Here is a 22,111-nt window from a genome sequence, read left to right as displayed (position 1 = left end):
TTGTATAAACAAAGGCATTAACTTTGAAACTGTCAATTTTATCTGCTTGTCATTACTCAATATCTTCTTCATGTTGCTGTAGGTGTAAATACTTTCATTACAATCTTTAAATTGTGATCAATTTGTTTGATGCTTTCAAAGGATTGCTTTGTGGAAATAACAGGAAGCAAATCATATGGAAACAGATGTTTAAGGAGAAACTGGCCATAGAAAGGTAAAGGAAAAAGAAAAAAAGAGATAGGAAGGTGCTGGCTTGGACAAATGTGAGGCTTTAATCTATTTTCAAGAATTATCTTTTCTGATCAAAAAAGCAGTTTTCACATTTTGTGTCCTCAATGTAACTTGATGATGTCACTCAAAAGATCCTGTCCCATTTCATGTACAACTGGAATGTCATGACAGAATAATGTCTTCAAACTTGTACTACCAACTCTGAGGGTAAAGGAATAATTCAGTCCCTAAAATGTAATTCTTGAGGTTCTCATATTAATGAGCAGTCATGAATTAATCTAAACCAAGAGAAGAAATAGGTTATTTTATGAAACTTACTTATACTGTATCTGTAATTGTAACCCAAATTATATTTATTATTATTATTATTATACTTTTTCAGTGAATTTGTTTTTCCATGTCAAATATAAATTCTCAATTTATGTAAGACATGTTATGAAAAATATAATGGACCTTTTGACACCTACCATAAATTGAAGTTTGCATGTCTTCTATCTCCTATATTAGATACAATTTAAAATACACCACTTCACTGGTATATATTTTAAATATTAATATTTCTGTTGTCCAGATATGCAGAGAGCATTGATAACTTCTGTGCTTAAGCTGATTTACATTTATTCAGAAAATCTAGGACATTCAGAATGACAGTGGCTGACAGCTTCAGTGTTCACTTTGGTAAAAATTGTATGGAGTCACTTAGCCAGATGACTGTTCCAGAGTGCTTTAGTCTCAATGAAAACATCTAACTGTGGTTTTTATTCGGTGTTTTTCTCAAATCACTTTGGTTTATTCACACTACTGATCAATTCTCTGTACATGGAGCCTAGGTTCTCTTGTTTCTAAAACACAGTGTGTTGAGACTTGCAAGAAACAAACAGACATGCCATTTTTGCTATCTATGCAAACTGGTAGGTTGTTGTTCCAACCCGTAGGTAACCAGTAAAAAGTCATTGTTTATTATAGAAAAACAACTTATCAGTTGCTTTTTATATGCTTTTTATGGCCTCTTTATTGTTCATACTCCTTGCCTTCATTCTTCTTGTTCAAGATGAACATTTGTAAGAGTCCAAAATCTCAATTTTTCTTATGTATGAGTGTGAGGAGTATGAGGATTTCAACCTTGCTTGTTTGTCACTGGTTCAATGCTTCCTTCTACACTCATTTCCTATGTGATACATTTGTAAAAGCTTGTCATATTTACCATCACTTTTTTTGATAGGAATAAGTATTAATTATACTTTTTGCTACTTCTATGTTTCCCTGCAAGTTTTAGTAAACTCTGACTATTTTCATTGTTTTATTTCCCAGATTATAATTTGTGCTACAGGAGATATTTTCAGTTCATATTCAGTGAAGTTTTCTTGGTTATTTTTTTCTTGTTTCTAGTAGTTTCCACTCCCTGCATCTATTTTAGAGCATCTACTTTAGTCTCGCACCATAAATTTAGTGACTACTATCTTAAAATTTTAAGTATTGACACATTTTTGCTGTTGTTGTTGTTGTTCATCAGAAAAATAAATTCAAACCTACATATAGAAATCTAAATCAAAGGGACAGCTTTTTTGAGTTGCAGAGAAACATCTGCAGTTGTCACAGATGATGGAAAAGGCTACCATTTCTGAAATAACCAAAAACTTTGCCACATTCATTTTATTTATGTTGTGATATAAATTGTACTTCTGTTCTGCAGATGTTAGAGAAGCTGTGCTTTGTCCATGCTCTACAACATAATATATGGACATGGGGGAGGAAAACACCTTCTTCAAGGCAGGATGGAGAGTGGCAGAAGCAAAGGCTGAAGAAACAGTGAAGAGAATATCATATGTAAAAGAATTGTGACACAGGATGTGGCATTTGACCACAGTGAGGCCACTGTCTGTAAAGTAGCTCAGGTCAAAATAGTTGTTAAGAAGACAGTTATTGTGGCTGAAAGAATGTAGGAAAGTATTACTGCTAAGAAATTACAGAAAAATGGTGGAATGACACTAGAATAGATGATGAAAGCTAACTGTCAGAACTAAGGAAAAAGCAAATAAATTCTACAGCCCAGTGATGGCACAGATATATTATCATGCAATTGAATATCAGAAAGAGAATGACAGCTGGCAAAAAATCATTATTCAGATATATCCCCAAAGTTAAAAAAAATTCTGAAAACTACCTAAAGGGACAGGAAAGAAAATAGATAGAGGGATAGTGTCTTGTTTTTCATTTTAAGTTCAGCCAAAAAGGGCCATAATTTACTTCATACTTAAAGCAGGAAAGCTTGCTTTGACAACATGTAGAAAGAATAGTGTTACCAACCTAGTGGTATTTCATACTTTTTGGTAAGGTCCCAGTGGATGAAGTTTTGAAAGAGCAAGCAGCCAGCAGCTTGGAAGGAAAATATCTATCAATATAGCTTTATTATTTGCAAATGACACCTCTTCTTCTTCATATTAAGTAGAAATAAACTGAAAAGCACAAAGGCAAAATTGTTTTCTCTTTGGTCATTCATATTAACAGACAGAAGACAGGGAGAACACAAAGAGGAAGGAGCTGTGGCATTGGGCACTGAAAGCAAGATCTGCAAGATCTTACTGTTAAACATCAGAAGTCTGGAGGTAATAGCATAGGAAACAGTTTGTGAGGTATTTGACACGACAACCTTATCTCTAAACTGGAGAGACATAGAGGCCTTTCACCTTGTTTGATTCCCTTCTTGTTATGGGAGAAATTCTGAGGTACTTTCTAAGAATACATAAATAGCATGTAAAGTAAACAAGGCAACAGAAAAAATCATAGAGATTCAGTTGTAGAGGAGAAAAGCCTTGGCAACATTGACAAATGGAATATTGCAAGTCTCACATGTAAAGAAGTTGTATCTAAAATGAAAGATTTCATTGAGTATTTTTGGATAAATACGTGTTAAGTTCTGTGACAAATCAGGTATGTCTCCAGAAATCATTGCTATGGTGTGCCTACACTTCAAATTGAACTTTTCACTTTGATACATATTGACTTGTGAGAAAGTATTTGAATTTTATTTTAGATGTATTTTATCCTTTGAAGGATAAGAAAGTAATGAAGAAGAGTATAAACAAGGTGTTAGCTTAGCAGTTGACACAGAGATGCAAAGAGGAGGAAGAACTGGATGCGTTAAGCAACTAGTTATCTAAAACTGATTCTTCAGAGTTCCATACTGGATTCACTTTAACTTGGCATAGTAAGCAGAAATAGGCTTAATTTCACTAACTTTTTAATGGCAGACACAGGTTTTGAATGCCTTTTTTTTTTTTTTTTTGGTGTGAGTGTTCCTTTTCCTTGATGAGCTAAGAAATGTTTTTTTTCAATTTTGTTCTTAATCTTTGTGCTTCAGACATTCTGGAGAGTGCCCTGGGCTGCTAATAACAACTAGAAAACAGGTGTTCTTTTTTGTTGAAGTCCTGAGGGGTCTAATCTTCTTTAAGGCATGATTAGAAAAATAAAGAAGAAACTATCCTCTTTTTCTTCATCCTTCACATATGCAAAAATAAATAAATACATTTTTGAAAAGGAATATTTTCTTGTCAAATATGATAGAAAGGATTTGCCTTTATAATGACTTTGTGGAAAGAGAATTAGAAGAAAACTGACAGGCTCTGTATGGGCCTTCTTCACTTCTTTTGAGTCTGCAACTATGTCGCAGAAAAGTTCAATATCTGTAATTCCTAAAGACCAAGGTGAGATGGCAGCTAAAGGGTGGAAATGTATTTATAGAAAGCATGCCAACACTTATAGGTTGTTGAGATATTTAAATGTGTAAAAGGAGCCTAATGTTTGGTTCTCTGCTCCTAAGACTTTATACTTGTTCTTTTTATCCATGGCATTGTTGATATTGCATCTACTTTACTGCAAACTTAGCATTTCATCTGTCCTAGTAGAAACATTTCATGTCACTAATCTGTGTGCTAACACATCACAATTATGGATAAGCCCTAAAGGAAAGTGCAATGCTACATGAAGCCTAAAAATGTCCTGAGCTCCAGAGGTAAATTAGCATTTAGTTCTCATATCCTTTACTTACATCCAGACACTATACCTAAAAGGAGAAAATGCCTTTATTCATTTTCCTCCGATTTTCAAGGCTCCTATTTTCCAAGAAGCCCAGCTCCCTCATCTTTTCTTCATAAGAGAGGTGTTGCAGCCCTCTGATCATTTTTCTGGTGACTCCTGGGACCTTCTCCAACAGCTCTGCATCCTTCAGGTACTGGGGACCTCAAGCTTGGACAGAGTACTTTAGATGGGGCTTCACAAGAGTACAGTTGAGGGGGACAATCACTTCCTTCACTCTGCTGGCTACCCATCTTATGATGGAGCTCGGGATACAGTTGGCCTTCTGGGCTGCAAGAGCATGCTGCTGGTTCATGTACGGCTTTTCATCCACCAGGACCTCCAAGTACTTCACCAAAGGGCTGCGCTCAGTGAGTTCTTCTCCCAGCCTGTACACATATCTGGGATTGTCCCAACTCACGTGCAACACTTTGCACTTGACCTTGTTGAATTTTATCCGATTCATGAGTCCATTTGTCAAGTCTGTCCATGTCCTTTCGGATGGCATCCCTACTGTCTATATTGTCAACTGCTCCACTCAGCTTGGTATCAGTAAACTTGCTGATGGTGCATTGCTCAGCAATAACTAAAACACTGATGTGCTATCAATGCTGGCTTTTTCCCCTAAACCCAAAACACTGATCCATACAGCCTGCTATGAAGATAACATGCCAAAACCAAGATACATGGTGTCTCACCTTCCAGATGTTTAATCTTTCTCTAGGAAGATAACATCTACTTGTTTAATTGCAGATAAACAAGGCCTAAAATAGACTGTGTCAATAGTTTGTCTACCCATTTCCGGCAGCATATATTAGAAATGTAAAAATCACATATGGACTTCTACAAAGTAATTCAATTCTTTGACTGATTTTGAATGAATAATGTTCATCCTTCTTTTTATGATTAAGTTACATTCAGTGTATTCTTTTTTATATTCTTGTATACTTTTCAGCAAAACAGTTTTAAGTAATCACATTAAGTGTGAGTATTTACGGTATTCTTCCGCCTGCAGAGTTCCAAATTTTCAGTTGAACATACATTGCAATTGGTCAGGAAAAAAAAGAAAAAGGAAAAAGAAAGGGAGAGGGAAAAAGAAAGGGAGAGGGCGAGGGAAAGAAAAAGAGCAGTTGAGTTACACCCGGCCTAAGTTTGACATGCTATTCCTTTAGAACACTAGCTTCTAATATACAATGAATTTACATGAAGGATTTAGTGATGACAGAGAATTTGCACAAAATTTTTAGGTTACGTAGAAATTATGTTATGTGAATTGGATTTGTTTTTTCTCTGTTGCAAAACCACACAAAACAAATGTCCACATGTGCAGAATTCCTAGGCAAAAAAAAGGTAATTTTTTTGTTAGTTAAACCTCATGTGTGTTACCAAACATTTGCAAGTCCAAGGTATAGACTACTTCTGTTTCAAAAATAAGAGCTTGAATGCTATTCATGAAGACAGTGTTCACCCACTTCTAACCACAAGTTCAAACTGTATTTCTGTAGTGCAAGGAGAGGAAGGTAAAACTGCCTCTGAAGCTGACACATTCACAGACACAGGCACAGAAAGTTTGATATTTCCATTAGGTCTTTGTCATGGTTTTATGACATGGTTTTGTATATACTTTTTTTTCCAGAGTATATGCCAGAGGTGTTTACTCGGTAGATCATACATAGAAGCAATTTTCCAATGTTTCTTGGGAATTAGTATTTTGGTTTTTCTTGTTGTTGTTGTTGTTTGTTTGCTTGTTTTTGAAAACTCAGTAATTCTACACAGAGCCTAGGTTTCTGAGATCATAGAACACAATCATAGAATCACCAACATCAGAGAAGACCTCCAAGATAATCCAGTCCAACATTCCATCTACCACCAATATTTCCCCCCTAAACCATGTCCTTAAGTACACCATCTAAATGCTTCTTCAACACCTCCAAGGATGGCAATTCAATTACCTCCCTGAGCAGCCCATTTCAGTGCCTAACCACTCTTTTGGAGAAAAAATTTATCCTAATGTCCAACCCAAATATCATCTGGCAGAACTTGAGGCCATTCTCTCTAGTTCTATCACTAGTTATGCAAGAGGTTGATCCCACCTCACCACTACATTTTTTCAGGGAGCTGTGGAGAGATATAAGGTCTCCCCTGAGCATCCTTTTCTGCACACTAAATAATCCAATTTCCCTCAGCTGCTCTTCATAAGACTTGTGCTTCAGTCCTCTCACCACCTTCACTGTCCTTCACTGGACCAGGGCCTCAGTGTCTTTCTTGTAGTGAAGGGCCTGAAACTAAACATAATACTCGAGGTGCGGCCTCACCAGTGCTAAGTACAGAGTGACAATCACTTCCCTGCTCCTGCTGGCAACACTATTTCTAATACAATCCACGATGCCATTGGCCTTCTTGGCAACCTGAGCGCACTGCTGGCTCACATTTAGTCGAGCATCAACCAACACCCCAGGTCCTTTTTTCCCCACAGTCTTCCAGCCACTCTATCCCAAGCCTCTAATGTTGTCTACGGTTGTTGTGGCCTAAGTGCAGGACCCAGCACTTATCTTGTTGAACTTCTTGCCATCAGCCTCAGCCCAGCTATCCAGCTCGCCCAGATCTCTCTGTAGGTCCTCCCTACCCCGAGGCAGTTTGACACTTCCTCCCAGCTTGGTGCCATCTGCAAACTTAACGGGGGTGCACTCAGTCCCATCATCCAAGTCATCAATAATGATAGTGAAGAGGACAGGCCCCAGTATCCGCCAAATCTTAAAACTAACGTACAGGAACTCTGTGTTGGTTTGTGTGGACACAAAAAGTAGATGACACACTAAAACGAAAATACTGTTGGTCTTCATTTTAAAATCAATTTCAGAAAGAGTTCTGTCTAAATCTAGTTTCATTTTTCCTGAAAAAAAAAAATCTAACATATTTAAAATAATGTCTAAAATAAATTAATATCTAAAATAAATTCTAATATATTTGCCAAAAAAAAAAAAAAAAAACAAAAAAAAAACACCTCAAAATGTATAATTTACCAGTCCTTTCATGGACAAGTCAGTAAGTCTTTTGAAGGTGAAAAACAACAGGGTCATTCCTGTGATATTGGCATGTGAACCTTATGAATAATGTAAGGTAAAAAGAGTCTTACTTTAGTCATAAGCAGCATAGAATGCCTGTCAGTAGTAAATCAAGTTGTCTAACATTTCTACATAGCAAGACATGTCTCAAAATGTAACATAAAAATAAATGAACATGTACTACAAAGAAAAAGAGAAAGGATTAACTTTGGTCAAAAGTTCTCAAAATGAATTTCTTGAAGTGGCTGGTAAGCTGACAGTATAATAGCTATGGAGTTTCTTACATCCATTACTGACTGATTTGGTGTAGAATGTCAACTAGGTACCGAGCTATTCCTAGTAACATAAAATATTGTTTGATGAAAAAGCATAAAACAAATAAATTGTCTTCTGAGGATAAAATGAGGATAAAAACTCAGTTTTTTTCAAAAAGTGTAAGATTATACTGGCTTAGCCAGCTCATCTTAATTAAAAATAGAAAGGTGGAAGTATACAATACATATTTTACACTATCCTCTTTCATTTAAAACTCCCTTAAAATAGTGTGAAGATTTATTTGTTATACTGAGAGAAAGTTAGAATAAATCTAAAGGTGAAAGACTTTTGCTACCAAATTTAGTAACTTTATGTATAGTCTATGTAAAAAGGAGAGAGTACATGAAGAACTGAAAGAACCGGAAATTGAAACGTACAGAATGTGAGTAAAAATAATTACGATTGAAGAGAGCGTAAAGAGAGCTGTGCTCTAAAGATTACCACAATTGAAAGGGTTTAGCATGTTGCCTGTAAGGATGAGTATACATTACAAAAATTGTACATTACTTACAGTAGCTTTTCTCCTTAAGAAATGCAGAATTTAATGAAAATTCGGTATGCTACACTAGTGTTGATAGCTATGGAAAAAAATGAAAGAAAACACAGCAGGTGTGCTAAATATTAGACATTTCTGGGTTTCTGTTGATTAATGGTTCAGTTCTACATGACATTTAAAATCATGTTTGCTTTTGAATATAGAAATAGCACTTGCAAATGCTCTGTGAGAAATGAAGCAATGGATTCAACACACACAATATATTTGGAAAAAAAATACACTATTAGTAAAGTTGTGAAATGTTTTTGAACAATAAAATGTCTCAAGTTATTATTACTTCTCAATAGCCCCTAGTTTACAAGTGAGTTGCCATTAGTGCTAAATTATCTTAATATTCTTGAAAACAATTCTTAAGACGTTGCTATGCAATACAGACAAAGGCTTTGAGAGATCAAAGAAATAGTTATTATTACAATGTTTTTTTAAGACAACATATAAACAGAATGACAGAACAATTAGATGGATGGAAAAACTAATAGATGGAGCAACTAATCCTGGAAATTATTTCCAGGCATGTGAAAAACATGTAGGAGTAGCCTGTATGGAATCACAAAGGAGAAATGCTTTACCAATTTGACAGTGTTCTACTGTGAAATGACTGGCCTAGTAGATGAAGAGAGAGCAATGGAAATTGTTTACCTGGATTTCAGTGAAGCTTTCAGCACTGTCTCCTATAAGGTTCTCATAGAGGAACTGAGAAAGTATGGACTAGATGAATGCACGATGATGTGGGTGGAAAACTGGATGAATAGCTGGACCCATAGGATGGTGATCCAGCATGAAGAATAATCGGAAACCAGTGGCTAGGATTGTAACCCAGGGCTCAATACTGGGACCTGTTCTGATCAACATCTTCATTAACGATTCAGATGATGGGAAGAGTGTAGTCTCAGCATATTTGGTGATAATTAAAAAACAGGGAGGAATGGCTTGTACACCGTAATTTTGTGCTCACATTCAGAGGGATATGGACAGGCTAGAGAAAGGGCAGACAGAATCCTCATAAAGTTCAACATGGAGAAGTACAGAGCACTACATCTAGGGAAGAACAATCCCAGGCACTAGGACTTACTGGAAGCATTCAGTAGAAAACCAGGGGGCCTGATGGATATGAATATGTGAGGTAGCAATATGCCATTTGCTGCAAAGGAGTTCAAAATTATCCTTTGCTGCATTAGGCAAACTATTGCCAGCAGGTTGAGAAAAGTGGCTTTTGCCCTTGTGAGGCCATAACTGTAATGCTGTGTCAGTTCTGAGCTCCTCAGTAACAGGGAGTCATGGACATACTGAAGAGAGTCCAACAAAAGGCCATGAAGATAATTAAGGTACTCAAGCGTCTCTCCTATGAGAAGAGGCTGAGAGAAGTAGGACCGTCCAGCTTAGAGAAGAGAAGGCTCAGGGGGGATTTTAGCAATGTCTATAAAATAACTTCAGAGAACATGCTAAGAGGATGGAGCCAGGCTCTTTTAAGTGGTGCTCAGTGACAAGACAATCTGCACACAAACTGAAACACAAGAGCTCCCATCTGAATAACAGTAAGCACCTTACTTTGAGGATGACTGAGCACTGACATATGTTGTCCAGAGGCTGTGGACTGTCCTCCTTGGAGATCTTCCAAAGCTGCCTGGACATAGTCCTACGCTTTGCAGGCACCCTGCTCTGGGTGTCCCTGCTCGAGCAGGGGTTGGATAAGGTGAACCCAGAGGTCCCTTCAAATCTCAGTCATTCTGCAATTCTGTGATACTCCATCCACCCATCTATCCTATGCATCCTTTTCCTGCACATCATCATGATTATATAAAAAAAAGTTTTGTGCTCCATGTTTTCCAACCAGTACTCCATTGTGCTGTTATGCTATCAGGTATGTAAGGTCTATTTTTTGACCATTTGTAGGTTTGCCAGACAACCTTTCCTACCTCCTATTTGATACCTTCTTGTGGCTATTAAGAATTGTTCTTAAATTTGAGCCAATTATCAGGGTCACCACTCAACACCACACAGCACTGCGAAGTTAAGATTCTGGAAATCAGACAAGAAGTACAGGGAGAGGGGAGAGGAAAGGAACTCTGCCAGACACCCATGCCAGACACAGCTCCAGCTGCACACTTTGGGCTTGAGCCAAAAGCAACAGTTTAATAATCACAGTAACAGGCATTGCAGAACTTGACACACTGAACTTCTCTCCTAAGGGAGATTATGTAAGCCAGGCACTACCATAACACCATGGGCTATCAACAAAACGAAGAAGAGACATTATACTCTATAGCTGTGCTACGTTTGACAATGATCAGTGAACAAGTACACAGGAAATAGCAATCAAAATAGCACTGAGGGGGCAGAAGTCATCAAACTTGTCAGTCCATACCATTTGAGAAACCATGGATGCTGTGCAACTACCCAGACCATGCAGATCCTGACAGGAGAAAGAGGTCGGTAAGACAGGTAGGTGGGAAAGAATTCACCCTCTCATAGACTGAGATTCACTCCATGCATTGCTGCCTTAATAGTGTATCCAGTGTAAGTACTAAATTCCTCTCACCTTGCAGGCATTTGTGTAGCACTGGGAAAGTTGCATGGACAAGATATCCTGCTATATTGGCTAAAGATACTACCTAAGAGGCTTTGAATGGTTCATTACAGACACACACACACAAAAAATAAGAGCAGGGAGCATCTGTCCCAGAGGAAGCACCTGGGAGCTCTCTCCACCAAGTGACAGTTTCCACCATGGCAGATGCTGCTTGCCCTCTAAAATCCCAGATCATACAACTTGTTCAGTGACAATCCTCACAAGCACAATAGCTACAATCTACCAAGCCTGCTTCACAATGGTAGTAGCTAAAAAAAATAAAAGAAGAAAATACCAAACAAGTTGAATTATTCATCTCCCCTTCCATTTCCTCATACATAAAACTTTTGCCAGCCTACTTGACTCCTTTTGCTTTTTTTTTTCACTCTTGCCTTCCAACATCAAGCTCTGCTCCCTTCCCCAGCTACTCAGCTACATCTCTACATTTCCAACCTCCATCAGCCTTTGCTAATCCCTGAAATGAAAAGCCACAAAAAAAAAAAAAATTGTTATGAATTACACATTTGTTTATAAAGTCAGAGCAAAATGGAAGGTGAGTTGTGGAAAACAGGGGGACCAAAAAAAGTAAAAACAGATTAGGACTTTATATCTGGAGATCAGAAAGGTCTAACAGTCAGAAAGCAAAAATCAAAATACTGTGCGCTAGATAGTAGTGGTGGTGGGGAGAAGGAAGAGTGAACTGGTATTTGTCCATTTCATTATCTCACCCATATCAAGATGATCAGAATAAAGCTGACATTTCTGGGGGATCTTGATTCTCCCTGAAGGATTCAGAAGCTCCTGGAGATTCTGCATCCAGCCCTTCCAAAATCAAAGACTTCCTGAAGAATCTATCAACAAAGGCCATCAGGACTGACAACTGACACCTTGACACCTCTCCTGCATATTGCTCCACATCTGGAAGGCTGCAAATAGGGCCATTTGGCCCTTCATAAGCCTTTTAGTTAGCTGACCAGAGGCTAACAATCCAACCCGTCTCTGCATAGTTCCCCAGGTCATCCCCTTCTTTTATCCAAGACAGACCTCTTCTCCAGATGTCTCTGTGAAAGAAACACATCAGACAAAACATGTAAGTCACTGTTAGTGTCCTTTCTTTTTCATTGCAAGTTGTATGAGCAGGGATCTTGTGTTACCTCAGGTCCCTTTCAGGTGGGTGGAGTGCAGTTTCTCACCTAGCATATACCTAAGCTTGATTAGCCTTCTGAAATGAGGACATGTTCTTATGCTAAATGTTTGGAAAACTTCAGTCTGATGGACACATTCTACACATGCCTTTCACACAGTGAGAGGAAAGAGTTCATCATGAAATGCTCAGCATCTATTCTGTTTTAATTCCAGCTGCTAAATGTGATGTTTATTAGCCTATAACAAGATTATATTAGAGCTCATTTCGACGAGCATTCCTAGTGACAATCCAGCATTTAGAGCCTCTCGAGTCTACAAGACTCTATTTATCCCAGAAAATTTAGCAAAGAATGCTCCTGAACATTGGAGTTTATGCTCCAGATCATTTATACTATTGAATAATACAGTTTGTGTTAACTAGTACTCTCCCAAATATTTCTCAGTGTGAGACAATGATCCTTCCTAGTCATTGTAATTAATGTTATCATGCTGTTCTGAAGTCTAAAGTAGCATAGATGTGGGCCTGGCTAAGGTGGCTAAGGTAACTGCCTTCAGTACAAGGGTATTTAATTTGCTGGCGCCAGTATAACCAGTGACAAATACATACTTTAGATCTTTGTAACTAGGCTCCTGAAGTACAAATTGAAGGTCTTATATTTTATAGATTCCAGGTTGAGGCTTTTTTTGTTTGTTTGCTTTTGCTTTGGCATGTTATTTATTATTTTTTATTCCCCCCCCCCCCCAAAAAAAAAAAAAAAAAAAAAAAAAAGAACCACTACATCTGTAATGCAGAACTAATGTCTATCTTACATGAAAACATCCAGGAAAGGAGAGATAACAAACACTTAATTTCTTCAGATAAATTCATTCACAGGATTATTTTACACAATGACAAAAGTGTTAGCCTAATTTTCCCTCTTAATTCATGTCCACAATTTCAAGTCTACCATTTCTGTCATGCTTTCTGAGATGAAAAAGCAATCTAGTATTCTCATGAATATACTGTAGTAGAATGTAATCAGGTTACACATTCTATCTTCTTTTTGCTCAAATAGATTTTTTTTTTTTTTTTTTTGCTAAAGGTATTTCTTCTGGCCCTTAAATCACATTTGTATCTTTGTAGTACAACCTCTCAAAATTTTCTGACATCCTATTTCCAAAATAGACTGCTGAAATATTTGCAGAATGTATTACAGTTTCATGTATGGTGAGGCTTTCCTGTTCAGTACACTAGTTTTATATCTGCTAGGTCAGTACATCATATTATACCACAGCATCACAGTTAACATGCTTGATAGTTTCTTTTCAGGAGTAATTTCTTCTTTTCAGGAGTATTATGCTTTAGAATCTAATATCTCATTTTATAAAGATGGTCTGAATGTCCTATTTTTCATTTTCATTTATTTTTGAACTTATATTAAAAGTAATAAGCACTAAATAAGACTAAGTTATCATAGAATCATAGAATGGTTTGGGTGAAAGGGACCTGTAAAATCAACTAGTTCCAACTCCACTGCTATAGGCAGGGACACCGCCCTCTAGACCAGGTTGCTAAAAGTCCCATCCAGCCTGGCTTGAAAAGCTCCAGGATGGGGGCATCCACAGCCTCTTTGGGCAACCTGTTCCAGTGTCTAACCACCCGAAATAATTTCTTCCTCATATCTAGTCTAAATCTACCCTCTTCCAGTTCAAAACCATTTCCCTTTGTCCTATCACTAAATTTGTTTGTTATCAAACAGATCAAATTGCTACTCATTCTCCTGCAGTCACCTGTATTATCTGTATTTTATTTCTTTCCAGCAAGAATGTAATTCTTATTTTTGCATTAATATCAAGCAGCATCAAGCCTACTAGCTGCAGCCCCACAGATATTTTCCAGCATCACTCTTTCAGAGAGAGATAATTCGTCGTTATCAGATTGAGAACCAGCTCTTAAACTACTCATCTAATTACCAAGGTTATCTATTTGTTAATTATTGTGTGCAATTAAATCAGTTGCTTTTTCTTCATAGAATCACAGAATCGTAAGGATTGTAAGGGACCTCAAGACCACCTAGTCCAACCTCCCTGATAAAGCAGGTTTCCTACAGTAGGCTACACAGGAAAGAGTCCAGGCAGATTTTGAATATCTCTAGAGAAAGAAAATCCATAGCCTGTTCTAGCACTCTGTCAGCTTCACAGTAAATAAGTTCTTTTTTTATGTTCATATAAAACTTCTTCTGCTCCAGTTTGTTGCAATTATCACTTGTCCTGTTTCTGGGCACCACCAAGTAGAACCTGGCTCCATCCACCGAAGTCCCACCAATTAGATATTTATAAGCACCTTATTACCTCTTTCCAATCACAAAATTAAAGGTGAAAAATTTAAATGAGGATGAAATGTTATTCTTGTTCACTAACTGTATCTCTAATCATTGCACTTCACAAGTATTTCTTTGCTAAAGCGTCTTTCATTCCTTACCTTCTTTACAAAATTTCATCACCGTCCTAAAAAATGTAGCTATTATTTTTCTGAAATATTTAGCATCCTTAATGAAAATTATGTATATAATCAAAGTTAACCCTTTCAGCTGATACTTACATTTTCTCAGTCTTTAATTACTGTCAAAGATCATATCCTCAAAACCCTCCTCCAGCTGCTACCGGATCTTCAAACCAATTAACTACCGGTGTTTCTTCCTGTTAAGTCTACCGGGCACATAAATTCCTATTGTGTGGCAAGTTACCAATTGCTTGGTTAGTGGAAGCATTCTCAGGCTAGGAAAGGTCTCTGTATTTTGTCTGCAAGGCATAACCCAGGAGTTCTTAGAAATTTTTACTAGGTCAAAAACTGCACAGCAAAGAGGAAGAGGTAGAGATCAGCATAATTCCTCATCATCTGCTTTCAACAGCTGAGTGCTTGTTGCAATATTCTTGATGATTTGTTAACATCCTAGGGTTTTTCCTCAGGCTAAAGAAGCTATCTGAACTTGGATCTTACATATCTGATCTGAGCACTCCAGCAGTACTCTATTGGATGAAAGAAGGAAAATAACCATTATCCATTAGGTTCTGGGGACTTCCTGGTGAAAATTTGAACATTTGAAAAGGAGCTGATATGAATAATCTGCCCAGCTTCATGTGATTTCTCTTATGAAACCTAAGAGAAACATTTGTGTTCTTCAGGACAAAAGTAAGATGCTTAAGTATTTATCTTGCCTTAGTGTTTCTTAGGGATTAAAGATGGCTCTACTTATCTTGCTGCTCCCCATGGATCATATAAGCAAATTCTTACCTCTCCTATCTTTTCTTCATGGGCTGTGAGCACACAACTTGATGCTGAAGTTTCTACCAACCAGCAGAACACATCTGAAAGCTAAGCATTGCAAAACTGAGTCCAAGTTGACCCCTGGATGAGGCTCATTCACATTTCTATATTATTACAACATACGCCTATATTTAAAAATATTTATACATTTATACAAACATATGTTTAGGAGTATCTCCTGCTTCGTTACATCATATACATAATCACTTACTCCAAACTAACCACTAGGCACATGCCAGCCAGTGGCTGGCTTTTTGTCTGTCACGGTGATGTCCAAACCACAATCCTCTGCTCTTTGTTCAAACACATCTTGTGTTAAAAGTCTGCCATCTACAAGGTTTCAAAACTCTAATACTAGTTTACTGTTGACTATATGACACAGAAAGTCTTCTGAAATGGATCCCTAAAACATTGATTTTTTAAATTCTTTGTGTGTGTGTGTATTACAAACACATGCATAGAACTAATTTATTTTACTTGTTAAAAGGCAGTGTTCTGCAGTAAACTTCTTTCTCTTCTGTCTTCTGACCCCTGTTCTCTCAAGCTTTAAACCGTATACATTCAGGCTCCTGTGATTTCAAGTAAGTAATCATGCTAAAGCATGTAGCAATGTATTTGATGTAGTTTATTGGAGTTTGAAATTAAAATCAACTTTAAAAAATGAATTTCCCATTTTTAGTAAATAAGATGGATAGGAAGCTCTCACTTGTGATACTGTTTATGACCTCACTGCTCTATGGAGCAGTGCTAGCTCTATGGAGCTAGCAGGTGTCAGCTGGAAAACAAATATTTTTGTTGTTTATGGGAGCAACTGAGTGTGGCTCTTAAATGACTTTGTGTCCTCAACAAACAGAAAGGATACTTCCTATCAACGGTTTGTCTAGAATCCAAAATTTAATACATGGTGTTACTTCTCTAAATAGATCACAAGGGAAAGAACAATTTTCAAAAGCTGACATTGCAGCTTGGCAATACTGAAAAAGTAAACAATAGTTCACTTGTGTGGTTCATACAAAGGATGGTTTGGAATAAGAGGTAAAAATCATGATTCGCTGTCAAATAATGCCTCAATATCTCCTTTGATAATGTTAGTGATTGTAGCTTATTTTAGTGTCAGAAAGTAAGTCAGATCATTCTGAGAGATGCAAACTGATAACAACTAGGTATATTGCAAAATATTACCAGAAAGATAGATTGTGAAAATGAGAAAGGAAGCAAGGACATATGCATATCTTAAGTTTCTTCTAAAAGTGAACCACAGACATATTCTACCACATGCTTGAAACCTGAATCACTATTTCCTAAGTTGCCAACAAGGAAATCAAATACTTAAATTGTTTGCATTAGTATATAGAAAAATAATACAGAAAATTGTTTGGAATTTCAGGTTTTGATTATGAAACACTAAAAATTGTTAAATACATAAGCATTTTCATTCCAGTGGCAGTATGTACACCTAGGTGCTTTCAGAACTAGCCCTCAGAATCAGAAATACCTCTAGTTCCATGTGATCCATCACTGACATGCAAAATGCAAGCTTGAGGGCAAATAGACACGTTATTTTTTATAAAACAACCAAATGATCTGGGATACAAAGTCCTATTTTGAATTCTGAATGATAAGTGTAGGTCCTATACCACCAGACAACATCGAAAATTTTTGCCAGGTTATATAATGCTTGGAATCCCAAAGCGATCCCATTAAGATTCTGCTGAACCATTTAACATAATGAAAAATCACTACCTGAAATTTATAAGTATAAAATCAAATAGAAGTAAAACGTTTGGAAGAATAGGTCACACAAAAGCTGAAAATCTAAAATTAAATATTTAATTAGAACTCTGAGTTTGCTTTCAAGGTAGGTGGAATTGCACAGGCTATATTACAATCTTTTATAATTTTTCTTTTTCTTTTTTTTTTTTTTCCAAAGAGAATACTGTTTATTTTTAACAGGCCACTTTAATATTAATACATGTGTAATAGGATCCAAACTGAAAATCTGCTAAAGATGGTAAATTTTACATTATTGGGAAAATTACAATTTGTTTTGTATTGTAAAAACATTTATTTTTAACAATTTACCTACATTAATCAAAAAAGTACAGCATATTTAATAATTTTACAAATTCTTCATAAAAAATATATCTCTGTACAAAAAGTTCTTTTGCACCTACTTCATGTCACAGCAGCATGTAGTGAAATGGCAGAATGAAGTACTGGGAATGAAAATTAGATTGACTTGATCATAATGCCGGCGTTCTTTCCCAATTCCCCCCCTCCCCCTCGCCCTCCCACCTATTTGTTGTGTTGTTTTTTTTCTTTTGTTTTTGTTTTTTTAATAACAGCCTTTATTTGTTTACAAAATATTTTACACAAGAAAAAAAATTATTGCAGCTAGCCTGGAGAAAGGCAAGATGTGTGATACAAGCAGCAGTTTTTAACAGCTTTGAAGCACATAACCTGTTTAAAAAAAAAAAAATAGATAGCATGTCTTATTAGCCCATCGTAATGATCTGGTCAACACTGGGGGAAAAGTCTTCTGCATATATCTCAGAAAGTAGATTTCCTGGCTGACATTATCTGGCCACCGTACAACATATTAAGAGTCTTATTCTGATGAAGCACCATACACAGCCCTCTGTAAAACAACTTCAGGAGAAAGAGATCCAACCTGAACAGAAGACTCAAACATATGGAGAAGGAGAGGTATTTGAGGGTCATGGATAGAACTGATAGAACCAGGGGTTCTTTCCTTTTACAGGTTCAAGTCTAAAGCTTCTGTTTAAGCAGTACTCCAAATAAACTTCTTGGGATAACGTGTCAGTGTGCTCCAACTCTGAGCATCTCTTATCAGAGAACACTCAGTTAGGAAAAACAATTCTTGAATAACTTCCTAAAAATGTATCACTGGGTAAAGAATGCAGAGAATCTGTGCTCTCATAAAAATAAAAAATAGAATAAAAAGACCAAAGAATTTAACAACTATCTTTCTGTGAACTTTCCTTCAGTGCATTCCTCAGTGGTCATAATGACATAGGTCACTTAAGAATACACTGCACAGAAAATATCAATAGTAACTACTTAGGTAGAATTTTGCACTTCTTTTCAATATTCTTCTCTCTTCTTTTTTTTTTTTTTTTTTTTTTTTTCCTTTCTTTTCTTCTCTTTTCTTTTCTTTTCTGCTATCACCACTGCAGAAAGACTTCCAAAGCAGTAGCAATGATTTTGAACACCTGCCAAAAACTTTAATCACACAGCAGCTTCCCTCCCTGGCCCACTGTTTCTAAGGAAGATATTCATTTGCAGAGTAGCTTCCTGTACGTAGGGTGAGATCACAAAAACTTTGATATGATGATTTTGTTCTTTCTCAAGAAAGGTGAAAGACTCTGAGATATGACAGATAAATGAAACTTACTCCAGAAACAAACAAACAAACAAAAAAAAAGCCAAGAACTATTAAAAAATGAACAAGGAACTAACTGAAAAGGATTATTTATTAAATTTACTTCACAGTTTCTTGCTCATAAGAAGAATATAATAGCTGAAGGCCCTACAATACTGTGTTGTATTGCTGGTATCTTTCACCTAACACATGTAGAGTCATTAAACTGACCAAGGGTTGGTTATCTTTGAATTTTTCTTTCTGTTCTGCACATGACCTGAAAATCAGTTATTAGACTTACATTTCCTTTTTGTTCTGTGTAACAGCCAGACCCACACACACACATGGAGTTCAGAAATATTTTTCTCCAGTTTTACAGAGCAACTGGACATTAAGACACTTGGAAATGTACAAAGATTAAGAAAAAGAAACTCAAACTTGAATTTAATAGAAAAGCAATGCAAGTTCCTTTTTCTGAGCTCAATGTGTAGGAATAAAATCAAATTTTATTTCACTGTCTTCTGTAACTTCCTAATTTTAAGACTTAATTAATTTTCTTATTGGCATCTTTTTTTGTTTGTTTTCATTCAGTAAAACTTCTAAGAAAATGTTAATGATTTACTCGACCATTTGTATTTAGAAATGTTAAAATTCTTATTTCAAAATGAGTACAAAAGCAATAAGCAGTGTGTTTAAAAATCAGGAAACAAACAAACAAACAAAAACATCCAGAAAGCAAAGAGATGGTTGAATATTTCTCTTTGCTTGAAGTAGAAACTGAATGACAGCTTGATATAGACAATTTGCACTCAGTATAGATACGCTACTATAATGTGTTTTAGTTCCATGTAACATGAGAAAATGATGTCATATTACAGACATGAATATGACAGAATGAAAAAAAAATGCAAAAGGGAAGACTGTATTATGAGCACTGGCTCACAGGCTTTATGATCTATCTAAAATAAATTACTATTCACATTTGTACATGGCAAGCAGCAATAGCTGCTAACCCCCCTGCTGTTAAATAGTATAACACTGACAATTGGTGATTGATGACGGATTTCAGAAGAAAACAATTGTACTGCCAATGAATATTTCTTAGAAATGGGCTCTTGTTCTGGCTGAAAGTCTCCATTCACTTGTAATCACGGTTAGAAATAAATTTAGTCAAACTTTGACAAAAGATACATTGTCCTCTTTTGCACAAGATTTTAACTGGTGCTAAGCATGGGGCTAATAATTTAATATTCCAAGAAAATTTATTGTGGAACGTTTTGCTTGACAAAAAGTGAGTGAATGTCTATATACAATGAGCAGTAGAAACCCTGTATATTTGTACCAGTATCTTAATCAGTCATCCATAACGCTCTAGTGCAAAAAAATTGTGCATTAACATTTTGCAATATAACGGCTGATTGGGAAATTGGCAAACTGCCCTATGTATGAGATACACTGTAAGTTTCTTTGCTTTTAGCAAGATTTCAATGGTAAAGCATTCACAGGTGTATGCAACCTTAAGGAAGATTGTCTTCTCCTTCAAGAGAGCTTTATTTCTTCAGAATATTCCTGTTCTTGGGGAAAATCTGTGGTGCTATCATTTGTCACAGTACTCAAAGAATTTATCCAGGTGCCCAGAAGAATGCATTGAAAGGCATCCAGCCACATACAAATATGAAAGTCTGAGGCATTAAATATGATTAATTGATGTGACTTGGCAGTCTTCCTTAAAGTGTGCCTTGAGTTGAAGCAGACGCAGCCAGGCATTTTAATCCAACTTAAGGTGAAAAAATATTCCTTGTCTGATCCCCAGAAGACTGACACATTTTTACCAGAAAATTTAGCTGCATGTAGGCTCACAGAAGATGTTAAAGATTACAGCAGCAAAGCCAAGAGAAGAAGGGAAACTGGTATATGGCACCAAAGGAATTACTGCTTGTCCATCAGAGGTATGGCTATGAATCAGTCATATTGGGCACTGAAGGCTATACCACTGTACAAACTGTGTTCAGAGTTGTATCAAACCTCACAGCCTTTGCCTCTGTGGGTTTTAAGTTTGTGTCATACATAGGATTTTCAAATGAAGCCTGTCCATTGCTGTTTTCATGTCCAGCATATCCATTGTACTGTACTTTTGGTCTTGTTCTGGAATAAAAGGCAAGAAATGGCCATTAGTAAACAACAAAAATAAAAACTCTACTATTACTGCAGATTTTATCTTTAATGTTTTCATCCTATCAATACAAGCTGCACAGCTCTGTCTAATACAGATAAAGAGAGATCTATAAAGGATGTTACCAGGACTTAAAAAGTAAGATAGATCTGTCGGGAAATTGTTCTTAGAACATGAAGAATACAAATCCTTAATGGGCAAACCAATACCGCAAAAACACAGAGACAACATAGGCATAATACAAGTATGCATTTTCCCTGTATAAAATCTGTCAAGAGAATGACAGCTTCATAGCCTGTTAGTGCCAAAATTGGCAGGCAGAAAGAAAGCAATGTGCAGCAAGAGAACAAAGTCCTTTGAGAATTGATAACATTTAGAATTTTTTGTTTTTGTTTCTGTCAGTAGCAACAATTATGATGGTTTCTGATGACATTTTCACTTTTAGATTGCTATACTCTGACAATAAAAGAATCTTTCCATAAGTGGAAACACTTATTCCAATTTTACTAAATTAACACCTTACCAATTTCCAAATACACATAATGGTCTTTCTAAAGTGTTCATTTTGCTGGCAAAACTGCAATAGCATCTTTACTTGATAAATTTAATTTTCTCACAAACAAGCACATTTTAATTGTCTTTCACAGACATTTGGGATTTTACCCATGCTGGTTTTTACCATATTTTTATGAAGACAACTGGACCATCTGTATAAATGTACTGATATAAATCAATACAAATAGTCAATTTAACAGACTTGAATAGAGTAGATGGCGAGATGTATGGAGAAAAATAAAAGCAAGCAACTCGTAATTAATTCTTTCAATTGTGTCTTGGGTTTTAGATTAGATAAACACTCATACCCTTTACTGACCTAGGTGCTTTTCAGCAGTGGAAACAGCTTAGTAATTTCGTGTTACTGGCAGTTTATTACCATTCCAGAACAGGAAGTTGCTGTTGCACCAGTGAAATGCTGTAACAGGTCCCCTTGACACTACTAAATGTAAATCAGTGCAAAGTCATCCAGCATAGCTTCAGTGAAGCAATAATAGACAGTAAATGTCCAGAAAATTGTACACTGTTACGGTAGTACCCTTCAGATAAGGGTGACTAATTTTGGTTATTCCAGTTGTCTGCCACAGTATACGTGCTTACCTCCACACATATGTCCAGCAATAAACAGTACTAGACACCTCAGCAAAGAAGTGTCCATCTGTAATCTGATTGGCCAAATTCTAGCTAATATTTACAGTAATTTTGACACTTGTATATCAAAGGACTCAAATAATGATC

General features: G+C 36.4%; 1 protein-coding gene across 2 annotated transcripts in view; it reads right to left on the bottom strand.

Annotated features, from left to right (window-relative positions):
- Nucleotides 1-17,071: 17,071 nt before the first annotated feature.
- CSMD1 (CUB and Sushi multiple domains 1) overlaps nucleotides 17,072-22,111 on the bottom strand; it is a 1,033,500-nt gene continuing 1,028,460 nt past the window's right edge. For both annotated transcript variants that reach the window (XM_015284920.4, XM_015284921.4), the window contains one exon: nucleotides 17,072-20,790. In XM_015284920.4, coding sequence (XP_015140406.2) covers nucleotides 20,631-20,790 — 160 coding nt within the window. In that variant the 3' untranslated portion in view covers nucleotides 17,072-20,630. The remainder of the gene's footprint in view (nucleotides 20,791-22,111) is intronic.

This window comes from Gallus gallus, chromosome 3 (assembly GCF_016699485.2).
Source record: "Gallus gallus isolate bGalGal1 chromosome 3, bGalGal1.mat.broiler.GRCg7b, whole genome shotgun sequence".
Taxonomy (NCBI): Eukaryota; Metazoa; Chordata; class Aves; order Galliformes; family Phasianidae; genus Gallus; species Gallus gallus.
This window is presented reverse-complemented; position numbering and strand designations above follow the sequence as displayed.